Here is a 14,100-nt window from a genome sequence, read left to right as displayed (position 1 = left end):
CCCACTGTTTCTGTACTCACCCGGCATGTGCTGGTTCCTTCTCACCCCAATGCTCCTCCCAGCACAGCTGTGTCTGACATTCCTGGTCAGCAGAGGTTCCCACAATCTTCCTAGGCTCAAACACATGACTCCTCTCACTATCCCAGAATGCAAATTTTCAGTGCCTGGGTTTGAGACAGCCTCTCAAGCCAACTAACCCCAGGGCTTGTTGGTAGTTTTTTAAGTGGCTTGCCTGCTTGCTGTTAAAACAGAACTTAGCCCAGAGGTGTTTACTCCTCACAGAGACCAAACCTGGTCCCAGGATTTTTCTTCCAATCTTCTTAAATTGTACCAGGAAGATCCTAGTTGTGCCCCTATTCTTCTTTGTCTCCACACACACTTTGTTCACCCTAAGGTGCTATTTTAACTCTTTTGTGGGGGAAAATCTTGAGAGCTTGGAATTTTCTGACCTACTCCACCATCTTCAAACAATCTTACTTTAATAAAACATATATATTATTCAACAATTCAGGGGAAAGGTCAGCACCCTGAACTTGGACAAAGTACAAGTAGAGACAAAATACAAGCAGAGAAATTAGCACAGGGATCAACAGGATCAACAGACAGGGCTCCAACTATCTGAACAAAGTAATACAACCACCTAAGTATACCACCAGATTGGGGAAGCACAAACAACTGAGTATTTGGGGATCTCTTAACAAATGGCTCCTCAGAGGCCTGTCCAAGGAATCGAAAGGTCCTTCTCCTGAGCAAACCTCCAAAGCAAATCTCACCTCAGAATATACATACCCTTTGGGCTAAAAGGCTAAGAGCCAGAAGGCATCACAACCCTCCTTATTCAGAGCCTAGTTAGCTTAGTACCAAAAGGTGTGAAAGAAAGCCTTTCTGCAAGCAAGTTTCCCCTAAGCAAGCTTCCCTTTAAGCAAGTCCCTCCCCTCAATGGGCTGTATGTGGCTCAGGATATATCACAGCTGTGATTGAGATACCTGTGTACCTTTAACATGGCCCCTGTCTCAAGGGAAAAAGAGGAAACATGTGGTTACATAGGCCTGCTAATAGACAAGGAAGGTCTTATGTTCCATTAAGCTTACACACAGGCATCCAGTAGAGAGAGGAAGGGTGGGAAGAAGGCTCCAGTGAAGAGGTGCGCCTTGGCAAAGAAAAAGGATTTCTCAACCTTTTAATCTGGAGCAAGGACAAAAGGATGATTGGAGTTGTTTAGAGATTTTGAAAGGGGTGGAGGAAAGAGGTAAATACAAAATGCTTGCTATTATTATTAGCTATTATAGTTGCTGACTATGGAATCTTTGATCGTGTTTAAGTAAAATTATTCTTAGCATTCCATTGTGTTTTTATTCAAAGTTTGTCACTGGTGACACTGATATAATAATTTATCATGGTTACAAAAATAATAAATATAAGATCATGTTATAGAGAGCTCAGAAGTCCACACAGACTGTGTATATATGATATACTTGTGTGGGCAACAACTAAACCCAAAATTAAAAACTCAGAGGCTTCTAAGTATAAAGTAGAAATGAATTTTATTACAATCCCATGGGAAAGGGTGGTCTCCTAACCAATAGACAATCAATAGGGAGAGGTGGGGCCCAGAGGGCAGAAATTCAGCTTTACACCCTAAGGTAAACAACCGCCACCCCACCACTGACCTTTTACTCTCATTGGTGGAGTTCAGGCTCACAATCTCGGGAGAAATCTAACCCAGGAACAAGGAAGTAAAAAGCATCTTTTTCCTTATTTGGTGAGGCTACAGTTCAGGTGATTTTAGTAACTCAAAACTTAGGCCTAGCTGACAATCAGAAGCCCTGAGCCATGCTGAAAAGTTCCCACCCCCATTCATTCCACTCAACTCACAGAAAGGCCGAGATCCAGATTCCATGAGAGGGCTTCACCATCCCACTCATGCTTAAGTATTGAAAGCCTTCTTGTGTGGATAAACATCTGTCCTACCCTGCCCTCCTGGAACTCTCAAATTGCTAATTTCCATTTAAATGTTACCTATATCTCTAATATTCCATGGTGAATTTCAGTATCTCCTTCTCTCCCTCTTCCCCCTTTGAGGACTTTCCTATTTCTATCAAAATTTCCTAGTTTCCTAGGCTCAAAATCTCCATGATGTCTTGCTCTATTTTTCCTTGCTATCTCATCTTCTTTGTGAAGAATAGACTTGATTTCATTAGTAAAGGGAAATTCTGATGAATAAACTACTATTTCTAGTACAGTTATCCCTTCCACATCATAACTTTACCCATTGTGGTTTTGATATATTGAGGGTTGGCACAAGAAATTAAATGTGAATTTGGGGGGAATTTTGTGGAAGCTGTAGACAACACATGAAGGCTAGCAGATAACACATAATATGTTTAGAAAATCATAAATGCATAAAATAATGTATAGTATTGTATAATATCAAGCCAAATTTTACAATAAAGTATTATAAACACCCCATAAAAAAAGAAAAAATCAGACCTCTTCTCTGGTACTAAGGGAGGGCCAAAATATTTTATATGGATTTTCCAGATCATGGTGGTATGCCTTTACTCCCCAAAATGGAGAAGGGATAACTGTACTCTATCCCCCTGAAAAATCTAAAGCTTTTTACTTTTATCAATTTTGTTGATAAATAAGTTTATTCTTCTAAAATCCATTTTCACAGCATATTTTCAATTAAGGCATAACATTTGCACTGGATTAGAAGAAAAATAAATTAGGAATTCATATGGCACTATAAACCTTAATGTGCACCATTTGTTTTCCTCATTGATTGACAAAATTATAAAAATCAAGAAGCATTGTACATAGTTTACAAAATTCAATAATAGGATCTGAAATTTATGTATGCTTTCAAAGTTAATAAAACCCTATAAAACTATGGTTGTTAGGATAATTTCTACTGATTCTTCATATCAAGAAATATACTATATATTAATTACTTTTTTTTAAAGTCAACTGTCTTTATATTTCATGTTTTTAAATTAGTTCTCTGTTCATTTTTCAATGTACTAAAATTAAAATGAAACAATAAAATTCCAATTTCTATGAGATTAAGAGCATAACAAGAGCTTTATATCTATATTATAATTTCCCTAAAATGCACATTTGTAGTCACTCCATGTTCCCTACTCCTGTCTGCTGTTTACAAGGACATTCGTAATGAGGCCTTTTCTTCCTCTTTCAACTTACAACTCCACATGAACCTTCTACTCAGTCATTTTTTTCATTTTCCCTAAACATTCCATTTACCCTCTTGTCACTGAGGTTTTCCTCAAACTACCCATAGTTGTTGCCTGGCACACAGAAATAGCTTAATAAATACTTGTTGACTATTTTACTATCCCAGTTGGTGACACAGTGGCTGGAAATTCAAGTAGCCTCAGACACTAACTGTGTGACCTTGGAAAAGTTCCTTAACCTCTCTCTGCCTCAGTTTCTTCAACCATCATTGTCAAAATGGGGATAATAAAAGCACCTAGCTTATAGGGTTATTTTGAAGATCAAATAAGTTATATGTTAAAAAACAAAACAAAACAAAACACTTAGTGTAGGGTCCATAACATAGTAGGTACTATGTAAATGCTTATTCCCCTATTTCTCCTACTTAAAATATAAAGCTAGAAGGAACTTTAGAGATAATCTCCTTAGAGGTAATCTTGTCTTTTAACAGGTGAGGAAACTTTGCTTGAAATCATAGACACTATCAGACTGAGGTGCTGCTGTTGTGGAGTCTTTCTCAGTTGTGTTTCACTCTTCATTATCCCATTTGGGGGTTTCTTGGCAAAGATACTGGAGTGATTTGACATTTACTTCTCCAGATCATTTTACAGGTGAAGAACTGAGGCAAATAGGGTTAAGTGACTTAACCAGAGCCACACAGCTAGTAAGTGTCTGAGACCAGATTTGAATTATTAAACATGTGTCTTCCTGACTACAGACCTGGCACTCTATTCACTGTGCCACCTAGCAGACTGAGGTCCTTCAGTCTAACCCTAATCCAGAGGTCTTCCTACAGAGCCCTACTATCTACTTCCCAGGGTTCACTCCCTCCCCTGGACTTTAAATTTATGATCTTAGCTATAAAGTGATTTTTATGCTTGTTTAAATGATAATATATGCTATAATAAAAATAAATGTATCATTTTGTTTGTGAGTCCTATGTTCCCAACCAAAATTTGGCTTATTCTGGCCATTCCTGATCCATCTATTTCTCTCCTGGGGTGGAGAGGTTGTCCTCTGTCATTTAAAACTACAACAGCAGCAACAAAAATGGCAATAATCAAACATTTTGTATTTCATTTTAAGCTAATTATTGAACATCAATAAAATTAAGCTTGCTTAGTAATTATTCATTTCAGTCACGTATTCTAAAAACATATTGGGATTGATTGTTCCTTTTCATTCACCTATCATCCTATACCAATCATTGACAGGATTATGTGTACACCATTCTTTTAGTTTTGCTTTTGTCACTTTGTATTCATTCATAGAGCTTTTTCCAAGTTTCTTCATATTTTTTAAATGTCACTATATATTTCATTATGTGAATATACAACAATTTCCTTTTGCCACTCTGTTATTGTACTTTTAATTTTGTTTACAACTTTAAAAAATGTATGATGCAGCTCTGAAAAAATTAATAGCTAGCTTTTAAAATAATTCATAATTGTTTTGGGGTTTTATTTGCAGTAATGGAAGATTGAAGCCAAAGTATATGATAATTTTTGTGAATTTTATTACATATTAGCAGATTGCTCTTCAAAAACATTCTAGAACTTTGCAATTTCATCAGAAATAAATGAGAGTACCTGTTTGTATCTGATACTCTTATACCTCTTTTTTATAGTTGGCACCTAAAACTATCCCCTGCACAGTTTCCACAAAAATAAGCCTGTTGATAATTACTGAGAGTTGACAGTGGAAAGTAAATATTTGTTTAGTGCCAATTTTAGCATTTGTGAATAAGTATTGGTTGATGGAAATTTTCCTATTCCTCTCCTGGTAGAATACATGTGGTTGAGACAATGTGGTATAATAGAGAGCTCACTCATTTTGAAGTCAGAAAGACCAAGATTCCAATCTTGCTTCAAGTTACTCACCATCCATGAATGTGAATTTCCTCATTTGTAAATTATTCGGATAAAAATAACCATTACAGAATAGGCATTTTGTGAGGGTCAAATAATAAAATGTATACAAAGCACTTTGTGCTATGTAAATATACACTGCATAAATATGACCTGTTATCTTTTTATATTACAGAAGTCCAAAATTCCTTTGAATTTCTGGACTGTGAGCATGACCTGAGTATGATTAAGTGAAGTATTAAGTAGAGTGATTACTGCGATTATGTGGATCACTTCATAGAATTGTCAAATTTTGAGTTTTGAGATCACCTGTTCCCAGTCAGTCATTTCATGGCTTAAGGAACTGAAACTCAAAAAAGAAAAAAAAAAGATTTGTCAGGGTCACAAAATTAATTAGTGGCCAAACAAGGCCTAGAACCCAGGCACCTTTTATAGAAAATATAAATATCTCAATACCCTGAATTCTGGAATTTATGCCAGTAGTCAAGATAGAAATGATAAAATTAAACCTGAATGAAAAAGATCCCCATGCTTGATTTCTCACTCTTCATGGGTAGAATCTTGTCAGTTACGGAGAACTGATAATACTATCCCTATCAATCATTGAGCAATTTACATAGTAAATCTTTCACTTACATATACTTCTGCTGTGGTTCCATAGATGTAGGATAGTTTGAACAGACTAGAAATTAAAGTCATATCATGTTTGAAATGAAACTCAAGAGAGACTATGTAAATAAATTTTGATTTATCGCATCTAACTGATCTTAAGTATAATAATAAGTATTCCTTTTCTAGGTATTTAATTCGACCAGATCCCTTGGCATACCTTCCGAACAGTGCACCCAGCCGAAAAAGTAGCATCTGCAATACCACTGGACCTGACACTCGAGAAGAAACACAGCTTTGATACAACTTGATAATAAAAAAACACTATTTTTCTACAGAGTACCTTGATTCCATCAATACTACTTCTACAGAGAAAAAAATGCTGCTGGCATGAAACAAATAGGATAGAATATAATTTATTCTATTCTATTAACAAAACCCACTTTGAATCTTAGATTATTTTGAAAGCTATATTCCAGTTACCAATTCCATTTTTTCAATGGATATTTGAAAGGCACTAATGGAGTGACTCTGAAGAGCAAGATTAAGATCCAAGAACAAATATGAAATTTATCAAGGCTTCAATATTGATCCTGACTAATACAAGCAATTAAAAAAATTAAGGTTTAATGGAAGCAAACAGAAAGTAAAAATACCTAACATACTACACATAGAAAATTATTGCTGCTTAAAAAGGCATTAAATGTACCAAGATTTGTTCTTTAAATCTGCTTTCTCACAAAAAGCAAAATTTCTCAGCAATGTCTATCACCTACAAACCCAGAAGCAAACTATGTTGTGTGTGATTGTTGTTATCAGAATCATAGCTTCAGTTAGAATACTTATCTTCATAGCTTTTTTGTCTGTCTTTTCCCATGACAATATATTCATTTTGGAATTGCACTAAAACTCTCTGCAGCATGCCTTATTGCTCACATAAAGAAGCCAGGGGACAAAGAAAAGGAAAGGAAACATGAAGTACATGACTTTTCTTTTTATAATTGTGTTGACACATTTACATATGCCAAGAAAACAAAGACTGAGCAGAAAAATAAACTGCTGAATGGCCATATATGGAACCTTAGAGTGGAAATGTTAGCTTAGCTTTCTGACAATATACTAAACTTATCTTCATTTGGCTTTTGTGCTTCAGAATTCTTCATCTATCTACATATCATAATTCATTAGAAAGAATTAGATTGAAATTTAAAGAGCAAATGCAGAATTATTTCACTGTGCATTTTTTAAAAAAAAGAAGAAATTTGGAGTATGTTTCAAATTCTTGAAAGAACTCCTTTATGTCTTTGGTATTGAAATAATCATAATAATAATAATTATCATAATAAAAACTTGTGTGGAGAAATTTGATTCATTTAATTTAAATGACAGATAGATGGATAGAGCATTTGGCAACTTACAATGTGCCAAGCACTGTGCTTAGTGTGGGTGATACAAATAAAACAAAGAAGACCATCCCTACCCTCATGGAGTTTGCATTCTAACAGGGGGAAGGGACCATACATAAAGGAGAAGGAGTTGGAAATTGGGCAGGGAAAAGAGGGGCAAAAGTATTGAAGAGAATTTCAAAAAGGTCTTAAGAGTGAAGAATGGACTGGGAGTAATATAGCCTGGGTGGTTCACAAAACTTAGATTTTGACCAGGGACTCACCAATCAGAAGAGAGGGCTACAAGGCAGAGGAATGTCCAAGGTAAAAAGGCAGTTGTTAGTGAGATAGAGAAGCCTGGAGAGTAAGAAGTGGAATGAGGGGAATATTAACTGTGTTTACTGTGTTCTCAGAACCTCTGACTCTGAGTGTCACTTTAGTCTGGTAAAAAAAAAAGTCTGTCTGAGTCTAGGAGAAGGTATAGATATGTATCTCATGAGATTATTTTAATATGTTTGGTTTTACTCTTTTACCTTCTAAGGTAATGATATACCCTGTATACAGGTAAGCCATGTTTACATGGTTGATTCTTTTATGACATACAAACATGATTTGTGAAATGCTGCAGGGAAGAAAAGAAGGTGGAGATACCAAGTAAGTGGAAGCTGAGCCAAGACACTAATTGGATAAATCCAGACAGATCTCATACCTGTATACTAGGGGGATAAATATTGTCACATAGAAGTGTCATAACTTGAAGATCGATGCCACCTGGCCATTAGGAGCAAAGAGAACTTGGCTTCCCCTCAAATTCCTGACAGTATTGGATGTAATGCTAAGGTGAGTGTGGGCAAGTGAGGACTAGTCACTGACTCTCATCAGTAAATGGAATTGGAGAGTTGGCTAGCAGTGTCTTTTAGAAATGGAAAGGATGTCTCATGTTGTCTAGTGCTTAACTTGCATAAAAACCTCTCCATGGAAAAGGACAACGTGGTGTAGTGAAAAGAGCACTGACTCTAGATTTGGAGGAATTGAGTTTAAATGTCTCTCTGATAGTAACTACTTTTGTGACCTTGGATAAGTCACTTAACTACTCTGGGCTTTAGTTTCTCAATTTGTAAAATAAGTGAATTAGGGTTGATGAACTCTGATGTCTCTTCTAATCCTTGATCTATCATCTTATGATGCCTAATAGTGGACTAACCTTTGCTGGAAGATTTCTAATGAAGAAGAAGCCACAAAATCCTAAGACAATAGCTCTAATTATTAGAGAGTTTTTTCTTGTTTCAAATTAAATCTGTCTTTTTGCAACTCTTAACTGATATTCTTTGCTGTAGCCTCCAGGTATAATTAAAAAAAATCTAGCCCTCTTGCCATCATGTCCATCTTAAATATTCTCTTCTTCAGGCTAAATTTTCTCAGTTTCTTCAATCATTATTTCCAAATAGATAACAATCGCTTTTCTTCAAGCAGACATATGAAGATTAGGAGGAAGGGAAATTATTATTTATGAGATAAGCATACTATATATCAAATAAGTAATGCATCAGGATACAAAACACCATCATAACATAATTTGTAAGATAATTTTAAATATTTATTGCATATTTTGATCTCTGAATTTAATTATATGCGACAAAATGCTGATAAAACATCTAGAAAGTGGGTTATAGTTTTGGTGTTAAGCAGAAGCCCTTATAAAATTATTACATTATTTTTTTTTGCACTTTGAAAACAAAATCTACTTTTTTTGATATTTGCATCATGCATGCTCTGTTGCTATGTTGCCTCCATTTGACTATTTTTTAAATACTCCTCTGCCTTATATCCTCTCAGATAAGGAATGATATGTGCAGCCTGGATTTTTTTTATCTAGATTCTTTCAAAATCCACATTTGTTCTGGTAAAAACTCTTGTAGAGGTAATGAATTTTACTTTTTGTTCAGGTAAATTTAAGTCATTTATTAAGAATTCTACAAAAGAATGTTTAGTTCATCATAACATTTAAGCCTGGTTATAATTTTGAACAATTATAGAGACCAATCTGAGAATTTTACAGCATTGAATTTATGGGGCATTAAAGAGGAAATATGTTCAGCGATTGGCAAAGATTGTTATGGCTAAGGCTGTCAGCATGAAGTGTCTGATTACTTCTCATAATCCATCTAGTAGATGTTTTTCTGTTAATATTATTGAAATTTGAGTCAACAGGTCTAATCAACAACCATTTATTCAGTTATGTGCTAAGCTAAGTGCTGGGAATTTAAATACAAACAGAAATAAAGACAATCTCTGCCCAAAAGGGGCTTACATGGTAATAAGGGAAGACAATGCCTAAAAGAAAAAAAAAGCAGGGAAGGGAGAGAGGTGGGGAATGGGGTGTAGGGATATGGTAAAGAAGGTTCAGAGAAGCCTCAGGCAACTTGGATAGGGATGAAGACACTATGACCTCTGTGTTCTCCTTAAAATGGACATTAAAAAGGGAGGAACTAGCCAATCAGAGGAAGAAGCTGCAGAGACAGAAGATACTTCTGTGTGAGAAGTCCTGGTCCAAAAATTTCTATGACATGGTAAAGAGAAAGTTAGGAATGCAGCCTAGAGAACAGTATTGTCCCCTACCCCCTTTTAATTATCCTACATAAACATAACTGAAAAGATAAAGATTTAAAATGCCTATCATTCATCTCTCCACTTAAAATAATCAGCTCTAAGTCATTTTGTAGGTGACATTATAGCTAAGTAAGGATCAAATTAATTGGTAGTCAATTGGTTAAGAAATCAAGAATACAGATAGAACAATAACACAAGAGTAAGAAGAGAAAATGGGCAAAAGTGCTTATCATACCTACTGTATCACTTCAGGAAGCATACAACATAACCTTTAAGCTCTTTTTGAAAGGAATGTTGTACATTTATTAGAGTAGTAAATAGCTTAGCAGCATTTTATGTAAGAATCCAATTTCCTGGTAGGCTGCAAAAGTGGCAGTATCTTTTGTGGGGAAATGCAAGGAAAAATAAGATTTTTAAGGGTGAACAGAAATTTCAGACCTATATACACCCACATATGTATGTATATACATACACACACACACACACACACACACACACATATCTTCCCAGAATGACTGTGGGTCATTTTATAGGTTGCATCATTTTTTTTAAAACATCCTAAGCACATTTTTAGATAAAAACATTTAGGGTTTAATTAAAATTGCTAATAATTTCAGGGTTGGAATAGAAAGCTCTCACCCATATCACCAAATTTGAAATAAATTAGACTAATTTAGCAGGCAAGGGGAATAAAAAGATGAAAGAAGTACCCCCAGGTAAATTTGGCTTTTGTAGTTAGGACCAGATGTTAATACTAGAACACTGATGCATGAAGTGCTTGGGCAGTCGCTGGAGGTGCTGAGCAATATTGATTTTATCTCAACACTCCAGAAATTTTAAACTCTGAAACCCACAGGCAGAATGTATCTGTGACAACAAGAGTAGAAAATAAATTAAGTTCATATTTCATATGCAAAAATTCTTTTGCTTTTTACAGATCTATAGTTTTGAAACTGCTAGGGGAATAGTTAGCCCATAGAGAATAAAATAGAGTTGCTCTGATATAGAACTAATAAGATTATAGTTACTACCACAAAGAATCACATTATATACATAAATCAGCACCATGGATAGGGATGCTTTTAAAAATCTCTTGTTTCATTGACTGCAAAGTTGCAGGACTGTCTGTTTCCTTCAGTAACATGATTGTAGTCGAAATTTCTAGTTAAGTAATAGTTCATTCAGAGCTTCAATAATCTTGTTCACATCCTTTTTTACAGCATAAAAATGAAACGAGATCTTTGGAAGCATAAAAGCTAAAGAAATATTAAAATGTCTATACCTGCCAGTGATATATTCTCATATGAGATTTTTAGATCATAGTATTTGAATCTAAGGACAATTATAGTTATCCAGCCTAATTCCTTTATATGATAGAAGATAAAAGTGGATTGTGGACACATTAGGTTACTTTGACAAAGTGACTTCAACAAAGCTAGTAATTAGTAGCAATTGCCAACTAAGGAGAGAGAGAGAGAGAGAGAGAGAGAGAGAGAGAGAGAGAGAGAGAGAGAGAGAGAGAGAGAGAGATGTTACACTGGCTTACTTAGAATGTTTAACATCTTTATTTCTGCCAAACAGCCGCTATCCATGTTTCTTTTCTGAGATTATAGACCAGATAGTTAAACCATGGAAGGGTAAAACAGAAACAGAGACTGCAATAGCAACAGAGACACACAAAAACAAAGAGAAGAGACAGACACAACAGAGAGAGATAAATAAAGGGCCAGTAGACAATTACCAATAAGTAATATTTAAACGTACTAACTTATTAACTACTGAGCGAGTCACTTAATCCTTTTTGTATTATTTCTTCATCTGTAAAATGAGCTGGAGAAGCAAATGCAAAACCACTCCAATATCTTTGCTAAGAAAACTCTAAATGGAATCATGAACAGTCAAACATGACTGAAATGACTGAAAGACAACAACAAATGTTTAATCAAAAATTTTCAGGAAAATCTCATTAAAAAACTATAGTAACACATCTACCTGTACAACATTTAAAATATTATCATTTAGCACAAGTGGAATTTACATCAGAGATACAAGGATGGTTCAGAACAACAATAAACACAATCACATTACAACAAAACAGACCTCTAATTTTATAATTTTATCTGTAGATAATGGAAAATCATTGTACAAAATAGAACACTCATATATACTAAAACTTCCATACAGAGCACATCATGGGGGGGGATTAAACTATAACTAAAAGTACATATCTAAAATCAAAAGATGGTATTATATTAAATAGGAAAATATAAGAAAACATTCTTTTTCTGTTAAACACATGAGGAAGTAACATTTTCCCCCTCTCCTAGCTGCTACAGAGCATAGTTCTAGAAATGCTACTAATGGCAGTTAGATGAGAAAAGTCAAGTTAAATCAAATTAACAAGTATCTTTAAATTGACTACCATGTGCCAAGCACCTTGAAAAGCACTAAAAATACAAAGAGATTAAAAAAATCCCTGCTTTCAAGGAACCCATAATCTCATGGGGGAGACAATATGCAAACAGCAATATACAAATAAGCCAGGTAGAGTAAAATTGGAGATTATTAATAGAGGGAAGGCACTAGAATTCCTAGGGAATGGGAAGAAGGTAGGATTTTAGCTGGGACTTGAAGGAAGACATGGAAGCCAGGAAGCATAGATGAAAGAGGAGGGAATTTTAGGCATGGGGGACAGTCAGTGAAAGTACACAGAGGTGAGAGATGGAGTGTCATGTATGAGGAACAGAAAAGAGGCCAATGACACTGGACATGGAGGGAAGTAAAATATAAAATTATTGAAAAGATTAGAAGGGGCCAAGTTATGAAGAGCTTTAAGTAGATGATATTTACTTGATTCTAGAATTATAAGGAACAACTGGAGTTTCAGGAGTGGGGAACATGTAGGCTCAAGGCCACACGTGGCCTTCTAGCTTGAGTACAGCCTTTTGATTGAGTCCAAGTTTCACAGCACAAATCTTTTATTAAGGGCATTTGTTCTGTGAAGTTTGGATTCAGTCAAAAGACCGCACTCAAGGACCCAGAGGGCCACATTTGGCCTTGAGCTCACAGGTTCTCCATTCCTGGACTAGTCAGTCATTCAATAAGGTTTTATTAATGTCTACTATGTGCCACGCATTGTGCTAACCCCTAAAGAAAGAAAGTTGGAACATGATGTCTGCTCTCAAGGAGATCACAGTTTAATGGGGGAGATAACATGAGAACAATTATATACAAATAATACAGAATAAATTGAAGATAATAAATAGATAGGGCCACCAGTATTAAGGCAGATCAGTAGAGATTTCTTGTAGGTAAAGGGATTTTATCTGGGATTTGAAGGAAATCAGGAAGTGATGTCATAAGACTCATGCTTTAGGAAGTTCAATTAGGAAACTGTGGAAGATGGAGTTGAGATGAGAAAAAAATTGGGGAAAGGTGATATTATCAGGGAATTTTAGAACACAGGGAGTTTGTGAAAAAAACTTGGACATGTTGAGTTGAAGTGTGATTGGGATATCAAATCTGAGATGTCTAATGGTAGGAGATAAGAAACTGGAGGTTAAAAATGAGGTTAAGGCTGGAAAAATAGATCTGAGAAGCAATAATGTAGAAATGATCATTGAATCCATGGGAGCTGATGTGACAACCAAGTAAAAGAATATAGAAGGAGAAGTGAAGAGGCCTCAGCTGGTCCTGGAGGACACCCATGCTTAGCAGGCACAACCTGGATGAAAATCCAGCAAAGGGGAATAAGAAGGAGTGATCAGATGGGCTGAAAAGAAACTAGGAGTACCACCAAAACCAAAGTCAAAAAGAAGAGAGTGATCAAAGAGAAGAGAGTGATAATCAATGTGAAAGGTAGCAAAAAGGAATAAAAGGTTGAGCAGTGAGAAAAGGCCATTACATTTGGCAGTTAAGCAATCACTGGTAACTGGAAAGGACAGCTTCAGTCATGTGATGAGCTTGGAAACCAAAATTCAGAGCCAAGAGAGTAAGAAGAAAAGAAATAGAAGCATTTATTGTTATTAGACTTCTCAAAGAGTTTAGTCACAAAAAGTATAGAGATATAAGACAATAGGGGATGGATGGATCAATTGAGGAATTTTTTTTAAGGATGAGGGAGACATGAGTCTATTTGTAAGCACCAGGTAAGTGACCAGTATGTGGGGAGAAATTGAAGATCAGAATGTGGATGATAAAATCAGACTAAAGAAAGAGATAAACAGTGACAAAAAGGAAAGAAAAAATCCCCATTTACTGATGGAATTAGGGTTACTTAGAATATGTCAGAGAACCAGGAAAGAAACTAATTGACAACTTAATATGGCATTATACAAAATAAAGCTACAATTTTTGGGGGGAGGGGCAATTGGGTTTAAGTGACTTGCCCAGGG

At 35.5% G+C, this 14,100-nt stretch overlaps 1 protein-coding gene across 1 annotated transcript in view; it reads left to right on the top strand.

Moving 5' to 3' along the window:
- LOC118848832 (potassium channel subfamily T member 2-like) overlaps nucleotides 1-7,009 on the top strand; it is a 48,106-nt gene extending 41,097 nt beyond the window's left edge. Inside the window, exon 5 of the mRNA XM_036757858.1 lies at nucleotides 5,901-7,009. Coding sequence (XP_036613753.1) covers nucleotides 5,901-6,012 — 112 coding nt within the window. The 3' untranslated portion in view covers nucleotides 6,013-7,009. The remainder of the gene's footprint in view (nucleotides 1-5,900) is intronic.
- Nucleotides 7,010-14,100: the final 7,091 nt, after the last annotated feature.

This window comes from Trichosurus vulpecula, chromosome 4 (genome assembly GCF_011100635.1).
Source record: "Trichosurus vulpecula isolate mTriVul1 chromosome 4, mTriVul1.pri, whole genome shotgun sequence".
NCBI lineage: Eukaryota > Metazoa > Chordata > Mammalia > Diprotodontia > Phalangeridae > Trichosurus > Trichosurus vulpecula.
This window is presented reverse-complemented; position numbering and strand designations above follow the sequence as displayed.